The sequence below is a fragment of the Vipera berus genome (genome assembly GCF_964194415.1).
Source record: "Vipera berus genome assembly, chromosome: 2".
Classification (NCBI taxonomy): Eukaryota; Metazoa; Chordata; class Lepidosauria; order Squamata; family Viperidae; genus Vipera; species Vipera berus.
In genome coordinates, this window is record NC_138203.1 from 114,404,924 (window position 1) to 114,419,524 (window position 14,601).

A 14,601-nucleotide genomic window follows, 5' to 3' on the forward strand; every position below is an offset into this window, starting at 1 on the left:
TTGTTCAAAACAGCTGGGTCCAGAGCAGGCTTCTTGAGGAGAGGTCTCACCACCGCCTCCTTCAAGATGGCGGGGAAATTACCCTCACTCAAGGAAGCAGATATAACTGCCTGGAACCAGCCTCGTGTCCTCTCCCGAGCTGCATAAACCAGCCAAGAAGAGCACGGGTCCAATAAACATGTGGTGGAGCTCAGCCTCCCCATAATCCTGTCCACTTCCTCAGGGGTTACAGAATCAAACTCCTCCCAGATAACATCGACAAGACCGCCCGTGTCCTGATCATCAGACTCTGCCCAGTTGGAGTCCAGACCAGTCCGAATCCGAGCGATTTTATCCAGCAGATGTTGACCAAACTCCTCGGCACGACCCTGCAAGGGTTCCTCCCTCACCTCCTGATTAAGGAGGGAGCGGGTCACCCTAAACAGGGCGGCCGGGCGATTATCTGCGGACGCGATGAGGGCAGAGAAGTAATTACACCTCGCCGTCCTCATCGCTGTGAGATAAGACCTAATAAAGGTTCTTAGTCGCAACCGGTCGGATTCGGATCGGCTGGACCTCCAACAGCTCTCTAGGCCCCATTTCCGATGCTTCATTTCCCGGAGCTCGGTGGAGAACCATGGAGCTCGTTGGGATCTGCACCGGGTCAGGGGCTGCAAGGGTACAACTCGGTCAAGTGCCCCAGTGGCTGCCCTTTCCCAGGCTTCCACTAGGGCATCCGCCGAGTTGTGAGCGGCGGAGGCAGGTGGGGACCTCAGCGCCTCCTGGAATCTGTCAGGATCCATTAAGCGTCTGGGGCGGTACCATCTAATTGGCTCCGTACCCCCACGGCGGGGGGTAGCAAAACGGAAGACCAGCCGCAGGAGGTAATGATCGGTCCATGACAGGGGCATAATAAATGGAGAGCCCCCACCAAGATCATTAAACCACCGTCCAGATAAAAAAACCAGGTCAAGGGTGTGGCCTCCCTCATGAGTTGGTTCAGAAATTTGGGGTTTTTTGTGAGATTTTTGCATGCAGTTTACTTGGGGGGGAGGAGGGGGAGGAGGAAGCGCGGAGCAGAGAGTCAGAGCCCAGATTGTGGCCGGGCGTGTCATGTGGCTGGCAGCTTTGTGCAGGCAGGCAAGGGGGGCTTCTCCCTCTGGGGGTAGGGGAGAAAGATGCATTCTCCAACTGGCTCTTCCTTCCCCTTCTCTGGGCTGGACTGCAATCTTGCCTGCTGCTTCTGCACCTCCTCCTCCTCCCCCCCTGTGCAGAAGAAGGCAGGTGGTGGGGCGGGGGGTTTCCCCATCCCAGATGCTCCGAGAAGGAGTTTCCCTTCCTTGCCCAATCCCAGTGTTTGCAAGAGAGGCAGAAGTGATTGCCCTTTTGCAAGCAAGAAATTTTGCACAGGAATTGCAGCCGGGGATTTCCCCCCCCACACACACACACACTCTTTCCCTGGTTTTCCCCGTATCTGGGGTTTCCTTCCTCGCGAGGAGACCCACAAGATTTCCTGCTTGCAAAAGGGCAATCACTTCTGCCTTTCTTGCAAAGACAGGGATTTAGACGGTGGAACAAAGCAGAGAGGCGATGAATGTGGAGGGCGCCTGGAAGCCACCTGCGCAAAGCGCTTGGAAGCCACTTAAGAAAGAGAAAGAAAGAAAACAGGAAGGGAAGGAAGGAAGGAAGGAAGGAAGGAAGGAAGGAAGGAAAGAAGAGGAAGGAAGATATAACCTTCAGCAAAGCAGCCTCCATGCAAAAGAAACACATTCACACTGATGTGAGCAGACATGTACCCCCACAAGCAGCTCCCCCCCAGCCTCCCCTAAACCAAAAACCTCACCCTGCCTTAATTGTAGGTGAAACCTGCCGAAAGGCCAACCAGCCCGTGCAGAAGCGCTGCCTGCTCGCCTCTTCAGGGCACTCCAGCCCAGCTTCTTTCCTCCCTTTTAGCTAGACAACCTTTAAAATCGGCCTTTTGCATTTATTTATTTTTTTGGGGGGGGGGGGAATTTGCAAGCATGCCAACTGGGGCAGTGGGTTGGGCCGGAGAAGAGTGGGAGCAAGGAGAGTGGCCAGGCCAGGAGGACGCGCAACCTGCCCACAAGCTGATCCAGGCTGAGTTCCTCACGAGCAGGCGTGCTGGCCGGGTGATGCCGAGGCTGCTTTGGAAAGCAAAAGTAAGCATCGGGCAAAGCGGAGCTCTGTTTCCTGGCTTGCCTCCGTCCCTTGGAGCCGGGAGGTGCCCCTTTAGAGGAGGAGGAGGAGGAGGCGCTGTCACCACGTCCGGCACTCTCTCCGGGGCTGGGCATCTTTGCGCGGTGGAGTGGCCGGGTGCTCACTCCCTTTTCCTGGCCTACTGCAAGTCCCTGGGCTCCGGTGAGCCTCTTTCCCGGCCAACGATAAAGTGGGTATGCCTTGTCATGCTGGGCATGCTGGGGCCAGCTTTCCTGATCACCAGCATCGCCCTCCTGGTGGCCCACATCATGGAGAACCTGGTGGACAGCTAGATCAAGCAGGTGAGAAATGGGGCACGCATCTTCTGGGCTGCGATCTCCAGCGGGGGCACTTAAGGAACGATCGCCGTGTCTCCTTTGGGGACTGAGACTTCCCTTCCAGCCCCCCCGACACTCATCCTGTGCCCGCACATGATAAATCTCCCCGCCCATTCCACGGATCATGGCTGGAGCGCACTTGATCCAAGCTCTGAGCTCTGCTTCCCACAATCCCTGCAAATGCGTGTCCAGTCCCTGGTTGTAGCCACTGCCGGCAGGGCCCTAACCTGAGGGGGCGGTTGTGATGTTGGTGCTCAGGGCCATGACGCAAGCGGTCTCAAACCCCTTCCTGCTGAGGGAATGGACGGCACTGTTTCCCATCAGGCTTGTGCTTGCTTGTGAAGTAAGAAGAGGGGGAGAAGGGTGATATGGATCCCGCTGGCCTGCATGCATGAGAAGAAGTCAATCTGGTTGCTGCATCTCTTCCCTCATGAATGGGGGGCCATGGGGGAAGGCTCCTGAGCCCCACAGCTCTTCCGAGGGGAGGAAGAGGAGAGTGGGGAGGGGCTGTGCTGGGATTGGGGCTGCTTGTGCTGCCAAAGAGCACCGCAGCTCAGTTTGCCTGGCAGGGCAGGGGCAATCTGCCTGGCCTTGCCTCCAGCCCCAGGCAGCACCTCTCCCTCGCGCTCGCATTCAATCAGCCTCTGCTTGCCTGGCAGGGCACGGGCAATGTGCCCAGCCTTGCCTCTAGTCCATGGGAGTGCCTCTGCCTCTCGCGCACGTTCAATCAGCCTCCACTTGCCTGGCAGGGCAGGGGCAATCTGCCCGGCCTCGCCTCCAGCCCTGGGCAGTGCCTCTGCCTTGTGCGTGTTCAGTCAGCCTCCTCTTGCCTGGCAGGGTGGGGGCAATCTGCCTGGCCTTGCCTCCAGCCCCAGGCAGCACCTCTGCCTCTCATACACATTCAGTCAGCCTCCGTGCCCCCCTCTGCACACCCCATCTGACCGATCCACACACCTTCTCTCCAGCAGTTCTCTGTCTCTTCCTCTGTTGCCACCACGTGCAGTCCGAAGAAGAAAAGAGGTTTGTGGTTAGTCTCACAAATCAAAAAAGTTCAACCAATCAATTGAAACTTCGTGAGATTTTTTTTCCATGAGAAGTTTGAATTGATTGGCTGAACTTTTTTAGTCCCACTTTTTTGGGGGGGGGACTGCACATGGTGGAGGACTGGGAATCGCAGGAGATGGCTGAAAGAGCCGCATGCGGCTCTGGAGCCACAGGTTGCAACCGCTGAGCTAGGGGAGCAATTGGGGCTGAATCAGTGGGGGTTACTACTGCAGATGTCCCCAAATTATACTGTAATCCCATTCATGTCAGAGGGGAGGGTAGCTTTCCTCTGACTAAGGCAGATCTGAGGAGGGACCAGGCGGAAGATCCCCTCTGTGACCTGGTCAAAAAAGCTTTGAGAAGTGGTGAGTGGGAGGGTTATGCTCAGGCCTTCCCAACAAGAGATCAGTGCGCTGTTACGGTAGCCAAAGTATTGGTGGAGAAGTTTTTTGTACATTATGGGCTGCCTCAGTGCATACATTCTGACCAAGGGAGGGGCTTTGAAAACAGGCTTGTTAAGCAATTACTGGGCTTACTGGGCATTTGGAAATCCTGTACCACCCCATATCATCCAGAAGGAGATCCAGCCTGAGAGTTTTAATTGTACTCTTTTGGACATGTTGGGGACACTCACTGAAGAACAGAAGCAACACTGGACACAACATATTTCTACCATCATGCATGCATATAATAGCACAAGGAATGTTGCCACCAGGTATTCCCCATGTCGGTTGATGTTTGGTAGGGAAACCCGCCTGCTGGTAGACATAGTCTTTGACACCTCAATGGATGAAACCTCAGGTCACATAATTATGTAGCTAGATTGAGGAAGAATTTGAAGGGGACTTATGAAAAGGCCGCAGAGACCTCAGGGGTTCAGAAATGGCAAAATAAGAGGAACTATGATTTGAAAGTTCAGGATTGCAGTCTGGTGATTGGGTGCTATTAAGGAATTTGGGTCCCTCTGGGAAGCACAAACTAGCAGATCGGTGGGGTCCCCAGTTGTATGCTGTTAATGAGAAGCTGCCGGGACTACCAGTGTATCAGATACGACCGGAGGGAAGTTCAGGGCCTTTGAAAGTGTGGCATCGGAACCATTTATTGCCCTTGAATGAGGCAGTATGAGTCACCCAGCTAGTCATTGCAATTGAGAAGGTTAGGAACTAGAGCGAAACCCGATTTGTCTGTAGGAAGGGAAACGGAAGACTCTGAAGAAGAAGAGAGTTGTATAGGTTGGTTGTGGTCATTGGGGGACATTGGGATCACATCCCCCACTGTGGGTAGTGAGGTGGAATTAGAACAGTCTGAGCCTGACATTTCGGAACCCATGCCTAGAGCTTGCGAAAGGGAGAGGACTCCTCAAAGATTTGAGGTAGGGGATCAGCCTGGGGAATTATTGGGACAGGAGGGGTCATTGACCCCGGAGATCACAGAGTTAGGGGAGCCATTAGAGATGGATCAGGTCACTTTACATGGTCTGCGATCACCAGCATTAGAGGAGGAGTTGCCAGTCCCTCCAGGGGTGGGGAGTTATGAGGGAACAGCGCCCATGATATTGCCAAGCCTAAAGTGCAGAGACCAAGGTGGGTGATACATCCAGTGAAGAGATTAACATACAATGCCCCTGGCCATAGCATAGAGAGAGAGAGATGCTTACTGTGCAATGAAGGTTGATTCGCTCCCGGATAATATAGATGCTTAGCAGAAAGTTTCCTATTTTGGGGGGGACCAAAAAAAACTGGTGGGGGTAGTGTGTAGCAGAGGTAGCTGAAAGGCTTTGCAGGAGCCTGGCTAGGGAGAGGGAAGCTCAGACAGCTGCTGCCGGTTTTGGGCGCAGTGGGCGATGATTGGGTGGAAGGAAAGAAAAAGGAGGAAAGAAAGGGGGTGAGGGTGGTTGTTGTTGCTGTTGTCTGAGATAGACCAGGTGAAGTCAAAGAGAGATTTGAGGTTTTAAGCTGATCCCTTTCCGGGAAGGAGAGGGAAGAAGAGAGTGAGAAGGTGGAATTTTACTGCTTTCTTTCACAGGGGGCAAGAGAGAGAGTAAGGAGAGAGGAAGTTGCTGGGGTTGCTAAATTCAGATTTTAACAATAAAGGACAGAGGGGAGGGGTTTTGACACCGACGAGACCGGAAATTCCAAGCAACGACAGAACAGGAGGAGAGGTTGGTCGTTACTGCTTTGGAGACTAGCAGCCATCTGAACTTTGATTATTGCTATTTGTGTAAGTTATAGACATTGTGGGGAGTTGCCCTTGTGGGGTGAGCTGTTACTGCAGAATGCTGACTACCTTTGTTCGTGTTCCTATTGCTGCCTGGAGCCAGGGTTTTCCCCACCCCACTTTTTCCAAACGGCTACTGTGAAATCATTGACTATTGCTGCTATGACTGTCTGGGGCTGTTAAATACCATCATGCATTGACTATCGGGGCTGGCTATCTTTGTTCCTGTAACCCCCCCCCTTTTAACGACAAGAGTCTGCCACCTCCTCACTTTGCATGAGCTTCTGCTAGAAGAGACACTTTACTAACATCTTGAGAGCGTAGCTGCAGAGCACGAAGGAGGAGAGCAGGGCTGGGAGGGCATGGGCTTTGGCAGCCTCTGAGGGGGTAATGCTACATAGGTATAATTACAGAGAACTATGACAAAAATGTATATATTTAATATTACATATATTAACAGCAGTGAGAATTACATTTGCACAGTATTGGAAAAATGAAGAAATACCATTGGAAGAAGACATAATCAGGAAAATCTTGGATTGTATGGAAATGAACAGGCTTACATTGAAAATGAAAGGGAAAGAAGATACAGTATATTTTCAAACATGGGATAATTTTTATAAATGGCTAGAAAAACAGAGTAGAGAGTAGAAATGGAAGTTGTATTACTATTAATGTCAAATATGTGAACCCAGACAACACATTGTTCATTATGCACTAAAGATTTATAACTATAAAATCTTAATAAAATATCTATAAAAAAGAGGAAGGAACAAAGCAAAGGAAATACCCTGCAGAATACCCATAGGTCCCCCTCATCCCCATCAGAATGGCAGAACCGAAAATGAGGAGAAAGAATAGGAAAGAGGAAATAGGGTTTCTGACAATGTGCCTGATCCTGTACTGAAGAGAGCTCTGCCAATGACCAAGAAGTTTAGAGCCAGGGTAGCTCAAATTTCCTGTGACTACCAGAACCTCACATTTCCTCTGGGTTTTGGTCCACTTTCTTTCTTTAAATAAAAATTGCCAATTCAATTGATCAAAGGCCTTTTCAGCATCCAAAAAAATCAGCGCTGCGGGGACTTGATTATTTTTTTCCAAAAATTCTAATAAATTTACAATATGTCTCACATTATTTTTCATTTGTCTACCACTTATAAATCCTGTTTGATCACTGTGAATCTTTTGCTGCATAACCTTCATTAATCTATTTGCTAAGATTTTAGCAAATATCTTATAATCAGTATTTAAAAGCGATATTGGTCTGTAATTTTTAGTTTGAGTAAGATCTTGATCTTCCTTTGGAATTAACGTTATAAAAGCTGTTTTCCATGAAGGAGGAACTTCTCCTCCAGATTGAATTGTTCTAAATAACTCTTTCAAAGGTTCCACCATTTCTAACTGTAAATTTTTATAATAAATGGCAGTCAAACTATCTGTTCCTGGTGCTTTACCCACTTTTAATTGTTTAATTGCCAAAATAATTTCTTCAGCATTTATTAATTGATTCATCCCTTCCCTTTGCTCTTGTGTAAGTACAGGGATATTCACTTCTTGTAAATATCTATCTATATCTAGACCTTGAGTTACATCCCTAACATATAATTGAGAATAAAATTCAACAAAAGCCTTTTTAATAAAATTTTGCTGAAACACCTCTTTACCCTTATATTCTATCTTATCTATATTACGTAACTTTTGTTTTTTCCTTAACAGATAAGCTAACCACCTACCTGGCCTATTAGCATTACAAAAAGTATTATGTTTAGCATGCTGTAAATTAGTTGCCACTTGGTCTGCCATCAACATATTAAACTGCCCTCTTAACAGATTAATTGCTTCTTTCACCCTCTTATTAGATGGGTTCAAAATAAAAGCCTTCTCTTTCATCTTTATTTCCTCCTCTAGCTCTTTGCGCTTATATTCCAATTTACGTCTGGTCCACTTTCTTTCATGATAAAAAGCAGGTCAGCATTAGCATGTGATGGCTGACAGTGAGTTCTGCAACTCAGGACTTGGCCATTTGTCATTATTTTGGCAGTAAACCTGGGAATAGAGCTGACAGCTCCTCTTATACTGCCAGGCTGACTGTCAAGAGTGGCTCAGTGGATATGTCCCAGTTCTATTGTTCCTTTCTATGTATTGTTTGACAAATGATGTGAAAGTATGGTTTTGAGCAGCAAAAGATTCAAACATGTTGGATCACTTTGCATCACATCTGTCTGCTTCCTCCCTCTACTATCATTTTGCTCTCTTATCCAGTGAGGAAAAAAAACCCACTCACATACAAAGTTTGTATATCAGGATTTTCATGTCAAGGAAGCTTAATGAGGCACAGATCTTGAAGTACCACTATGATACAAGCCTTATCTAATAAAGATGAAGGTCGAACCTAGAATAAAGGTAATGTTGAATTTTGTTTTCTGTTTTCCTCCTTTCCAGGGATCTTGAAGGACTATTTGCGTGAGTTACCCACTCCTCTTATCACTGATCCCCTCTATCAGGTGGTACTGGAAGCTATGTCTAATCGGACAGTAGGGCTGGAAGTGAAGGAGACAACAACAGCTCTTCTGAATTGCCTACCAGAGGCTGAGAAGGTGAGGAAGTCCAGGGTTGAGAAAGGGAGAATAGGTCTAATAATCTCAGGCTTAACTGCCCTTTAAAAATCTTGATTTCTGTGCTAGACCCAAGGGTAACCTTTCAAAATGTATCATTAGTGGATTTCCCCATGGATGGATCTCCTGAATACTTTTCTACATTCTTCCTAGCAGTTCATTATTCCACTTGATTAAGATCTTTCTTTTTTTGTTATTGACAGAATAGACTGAAATAACCTGTCATTTCCATTTTTAGGCCACTTTGATAATGCTGCTTGATCACCTTAGTTTGGTTGCTGCTTTCCATACCTTCAATCGCATGAATGCCCAGAACCTTGCTGTGTGCTTTGGGCCTGTGCTTCTGAGCCAAGGGGCAAGTGGGACCATAGTCTCCAGATCTGGCCAGCAGCACTGTACCACTGCCAGCACCAGAGATTTTAAACATCATCTTGAAGTATTGCATTACCTGTTACAGTCCTGGCCAGGTGAGTGTGCCAGAGGTTCAAAGGCATCTCTTCCATTCCTGGGGACAAATTTCCTTTAGCTTTAGCTGCTGGGTTTTTGCCAATCACTTAATGAGTCCTAATACTTTTTGCTGAATTGTAATGTGGTATGGAGTATTCTTCTAAGCATTTTGAGCTTATGGTACTTTGTCTCCTTATTTGATCAGTCAAGAGTTACTTGGTGGATAGTCTAAACTCTATAGTGAAGGATATTTCTAGAGAATAAAATAAGAAGCATATGTAAGATGGGTAGTTAGTTTGACCAAACAACATATTAAACAAAAGTATTTCTAAATACTATAGTTTTAGACTTTGGGTCAAATTGTGGTTAACTTAAGGTGGTGTAACTGCAGTTATTTCTGTAAAATTCTTTGTATCATCTGGACCTGGAAAGGAGGCTACTTAAATAACCTTTCCTTCTGACCTGTGGTCATAAAGACGAGAAGCTGGAGCAATTATAAAATAGGGATGTTATGGTCACAGCATATATTTTCCCCATTTTGTTTTCACCTGATGAGTATGGAGTAATGTGTGAAATTGCAATGCAAAAGAGATAGGGACATTCCCATCTATGCCATTTAAAAAGTATAATTAAAAAACAAAGTAATAATTCACTTCCCCCAAAAGCTCAAACCAGAAAATGATCACTGGTTGAATCGGCCCCTGTAAAAGGATTAGAACAGTAGCCAAATAATAGTCCTCCAACAAATTGGGGTGCTCTCAGTTTTACTGGGAGTTGCCTTTGGTGATATGGGTGGCTATATAATGCAAATAAATAAATAAATAGTTTGATCAGTGCATATATTTCAATAGGTGAATTAGGTATTGCTCTATGAATAAATGTATCATGAGAAGCAAAAGCTTTATATGCCTGTTTCCAAATGTTGGGTACTTTGGCCTTAATATGTTTCATAAATACATCTAGAACAGGATGTGATCTTGAAGTTATCCCAGACCTCAACCATGGAATGTTCTTTCTTAGGCAGAACAAGAAGCCACTAAGCCATATGTAACACCAATGAATCCAGCATGTGGAAGAATGCACATGAAGCCTTTGCTTCAAGTAATAGATCTATTCATATTCAAATTGATTGATTCACAATAACTGGTGATTTGTATATCAGTATTTGTGAGTTAAGACTTTTAGAAATAATGCTATGCTCGGACCTCAGCAGGCAGATTTGAAGCTGGATTTCAAGTTAGCTGCGTATTCTTGTGCACTTTGGGTGACTGTCAACTTCCATTCGCTCTTGGTCTTATTTTGCCTTCCTTCTCAGTGCCACATAGGAAGATGGAAGATGGGGAATGTAGCTTTCCAAGCAAAGAGGCCTGTCACCAGTGCCACCCTCCTCTGGATCTGCCACTGTCAAACACTATTGTCACTACTCGAAGTCACCCAAGAGGATTGGAAAGTCCTCCAAGAAATCGTTATGCTGGAGACTGGAGTGTGTGTGGACAGCAGTTCCTGGGAGCCTCCAAGCCAGGCAGTGAAGCTGACTATGATGAGGTGGCAGAGAGTGAGAGTGACAGAGAAGAGGAGAATGAGGGGGGGGCTTTGAGGAAAGAATTGGCACTCCATAGCCAAGCAGTCTACGTGGGTGATTTTTCCCTGGTGGAAGATCCAGAGGCTCCCTTTAGCCCAAAGCTCAATTTGAAAGACTTTGATGCTCTCATCTTGGACCTTGAGCGAGAACTCTCCAAGCAAATCAATGTCTGCCTATGAAGCATTCTCTCAGGACTTTATAGCATTGCAAGCTGAAGATGCCTCAGCAAGTTCTTTTTTCTGACTTACAACCTATGTCAGTATTATTTACAGGTCACAGATTTTAACCCAAGGGGGCTCTCCCTTTTGGCTTTTGCCAGCATTGAAGAGCCAGCGTGAACTCTCAGTGATTGGCTAAAAGGGCACCATTGCTGGGACTCTCCCCTCAGTTTATATGTGAACTGGCAATAGAAGAGAGGCAGGAGCTCTCAACCAGCACCTTGTTCATATATTTCAGTGAAATCTTCCTCAACCTGGAAGCTTCCAGATGTATTGGAACTCAATTCCTATGTTTCCCAGCCATCATGGCGAACACATCTGGAGGGCACAGGCTGAGAAAGGCAGCTTTAAATGCTTCCAAGGAAGAGAGGATTTATTGATGGTTTTCTTTTCTTTTCTTGAAAAGGTAAAATTGAAAATGTAATATTTATGTGCATGCTTTCCTAATCATTCAGAGCACTTTACTTATCCTTGAAGGTAGGTCAATATAATTATTCTAAATCAGTATCTAGAGTCCAAACTGAAACAGAATAGCTTGCCAAAGACTGAACTGAGCTGTGGTTGGGATAAGGGACTCCTTTTTGCTCCTTTTTTAACCATTGTTCTCTGGGCTGGTTTTAAGTTGAGATTCTCTTGGAATCACCGAAGAAGCCCCTTTAGTGGATAATCTGATTGGCACTGGGTAGCTAGGAGTCATATCTTAAATTCCACACAATTTTCCCCATTCCAACTTTGCTTCAAGGTATTCTGGGAAATTAAAAGGGCAGTTTCAAATTAAGGGAAACCCTTTGTTTTCAAAGCAGTGGAAAGATTTGTAATAGGAATGGCAAAGACACTGCATTTTGTAGTTTTAGCTTCTTTGGCGATAGTAGCTTATCACAAAATCATATAATCATAAAAGTGGAAGGGGCCTTTTATGGCTACGCCAATCTTCTGCTGTAGTGCAGGAATTCAGGTTAAAGCATCTGTTTTAATCTCTACTTGAACATATCCAGTGAGAAGGATTTCATCACCACCCTGGGGAATTAGTTCCATTGCAGAACTATTCTTATTGTTAGGAGTTTCCCCCCCTTAGCATTCTACTGGACTCTGCCTTCCTTTAACTTAAATTCATTATTTCATAATGAATTATTCCTATTCTCTGGATTAATAGTTTTCTGTTTCTTCTGTGCAACAACCTTTCAAATATACAAAGAATGCTGTTATAACTCCTGCCCTCCCCCATTTTCTCACAATTAAATATTCATAAATCTTTCAATTTCTCTTGGTCTTCTTCCTTGAAAATTCTTGTTACTCTTTTCTGAACCTTGTTACACTTTTCTGAACCTTTCTCAATCTTTCTTAATAATGCTCAGAACTGGTCAGAATACTTGTGGCTGGATCAGCCAAGTATTTTTTCTATTACATATATATGTAATTTTCTGTTTTCTGTTTTCAACTTAAGAAATTTTACAATCATCTCAATTAAATTGAATTCTGTTACTTTCAGCCCATGTCTTTAATCTATCATGTTTATTACTGAATGTTATTTTTTTTCTAGGCAATTGATTATCCTAATGAATGTTATATCATTTACAAATTAGAGAAGTATTTATTCCACCTCTTCATCTAAATCATAAATAAGGCACATAAGAATACAGTGCCAAAGTACAGCATAAGGCCTCTGTCCCCATGTGATACCTTCAGTCCATCAAACTAGATTAGAGGTGTCAAACTCACAACATCACATGACGTGTCGCGACATATTGCAACTTTTTTGCCATTGCCGGCAATGGGGTGGGCATGGTTTCACTATGATGCATCCGGCTGGCAGTTTGAACAACCAGCAACCTGAACTAGATTGTTGAACAACCATAACGAGTGTGTTGGGAATATGATTTCAAGCTGACTGTATATTGCCATGCTATCCATATTACTAATTATAATATTTGGGAAAATTTTGGCAAAGTCTGAACAATTGTACCTATAGCATTTTTATAATTTTCTAAGGAAGTTAACCAATCAAAAATAGGTGGTTAGGTTTGTTCTTGACAGATCCAGGCTGACTTCTTGTAATTATGGGATTGTTATCACCTGCCTACAGATGAATCTCTTCAAGAACCACTATCAAATCTTTCCAGACATCAGTGTCAGACTCATTTGTATGTGGCTCCTCAAATCCTCCATTCCCCACCTTTTGAAGATAAGGATTCTTCTTCTCCAGTCATCTGGCACTGTATCAGTTCTTAAGGACTTCTCAGAAATAATGCCTAAAAGTTCAACTAGTTTGTCAGCAAATTCCTTCAGTATATATAAACTCATTCAGAGTAAATTTCTCTAGACTTGCTATGATCAGTCTTGAACTTTATGTATTTTCTTTTAATCTGACTTGTCAGTGTCTCCTGGAACACATATCATCTTTTGGAGAGGACTGAGTCAATAATAATAATAATAATAATAATAATAATAATAATAATAATAATAATAATAATAATAATAATAATAATAATAATAATAATAATAATAATAATAATAATAACAACAACAACAACAACAACAACAACAACAACAACAACAACAACAACAACAATAATAATGAGAAGGAGAAGGAGAAGGAGAAGGAGAAGGAGAAGGAGAAGAAGAAGAAGAAGAAGAAGAAGAAGAAGAAGAAGAAGAAGAAGTTGGAAGGGACCTTGGAGGTCATCTAGTCCAACCCCATGCTAAGGCAGGAAACCCTATACCATTTCAGAAAAATGGCTGTCCAGTCTCTTCTTAAAAACTTCCAGTGTTGGAGCATTCACCACTTCTGGAGGCAGGTTGTTCCACTGGTTAATTGTTCTAACTGTCAGGAAGTTTCTCCTTAGTTCTAGGTTGCTTCTCTCCTTGACTAGTTTCCATCCATTGCTTCTTGTCCTGCTTTCAGGTGCTTTGGAGAATAGCTTGGCTCCCTCTTCTTTGTGGCAGCCCCTGAGATATTGGAACACTGCTATCATGTCACCCCTCACCCTTCTCTTCATTAAACTACACATACCCAATTCCAGCAACCGTTCCCTATATGTTTTAGCCTCCAGTCCCCCAATCATCTTTGTTGCTCTTCTCTGTACTCTTTCTAGAGTCTCGACATCTTTTTTACATCGTGGTGACCAAAACTGGATGCAGTATTCCAGGTGTGGTCTTACCAAGGCATTGTAAAGTGGTATTAGTACTTCACGTGATCTTGATTCTATCCCTCTGTTAATGCAGCCTAGCACTGTGTTGGCTTTTTTGGCAGCTGCAGCACACTGCTGGCTCATATTTAAGTGATTGTCCACTAGGACTCCGAGATCTCTCTCACAGTTACTACTATCGACCAAGGTACCACCTATACTATACCTGTGCATTTGATTTTTCCTGCCTAAATGTAGAACCTTACTTTTTTCACAATTGAATTTCATTTTGTTAGATAGTGCCCAGTGTTCGAGTCTGTCCATATCCTCTTGTATCTTAAGCCTATCTTCTGGAGTATTGGCTATTCCTGCCAGCTTGGTGTCATCTGCAAATTTGAAGAGTTCCCCATCTATCCTCTCATCCAAATCGTTGATGAAGATGTTGAAGAGCACTGAGCCCAGAACAGAGCCCTGGGGCACCCCACTACATACTTCCTTCCATGTAGATGCAGTTCCATTGAGGACCACACGCTGAGTACGGCCTGTCAGCCAGCTACGAATCCATTTGGTGGTAATGCTATCTAACCCACATTTTTCTATCTTATCAAGTAGTAGGTTGTGATCTACTTTATCAAATGCCTTACTGAAGTCCAAGTAAATTATATCTACAGCATTCCTCTGGTCCACTAGTTTTGTCACTTGGTCAAAGAATGCAATGAGGTTTGTCTGGCATGATCTGTTTTTGACAAACCCATGTTGGCTTTTAGTGATAACTTTGTTCGCATCAAGGTGTTCGCTGATTTGTTGTTTGATTATCTT

The 14,601-nt window shown here is 44.7% G+C and overlaps 1 protein-coding gene across 1 annotated transcript in view; it reads left to right on the forward strand.

The window, feature by feature from the left end:
- SYDE1 (synapse defective Rho GTPase homolog 1) overlaps nt 1-10,799 on the forward strand; it is a gene marked incomplete at its 5' end in the record, with an annotated part of 40,070 nt that extends 29,271 nt beyond the window's left edge. Inside the window, 3 exons of the mRNA XM_081318456.1 lie at nt 8,238-8,392; nt 8,649-8,877; nt 10,173-10,799. Of these exons, the coding sequence (XP_081174582.1) occupies nt 8,238-8,392; nt 8,649-8,877; nt 10,173-10,618 (830 nt within the window). The 3' untranslated portion in view covers nt 10,619-10,799. The remainder of the gene's footprint in view (nt 1-8,237; nt 8,393-8,648; nt 8,878-10,172) is intronic.
- Between the last annotated feature and the right edge of the window lie 3,802 nt (nt 10,800-14,601).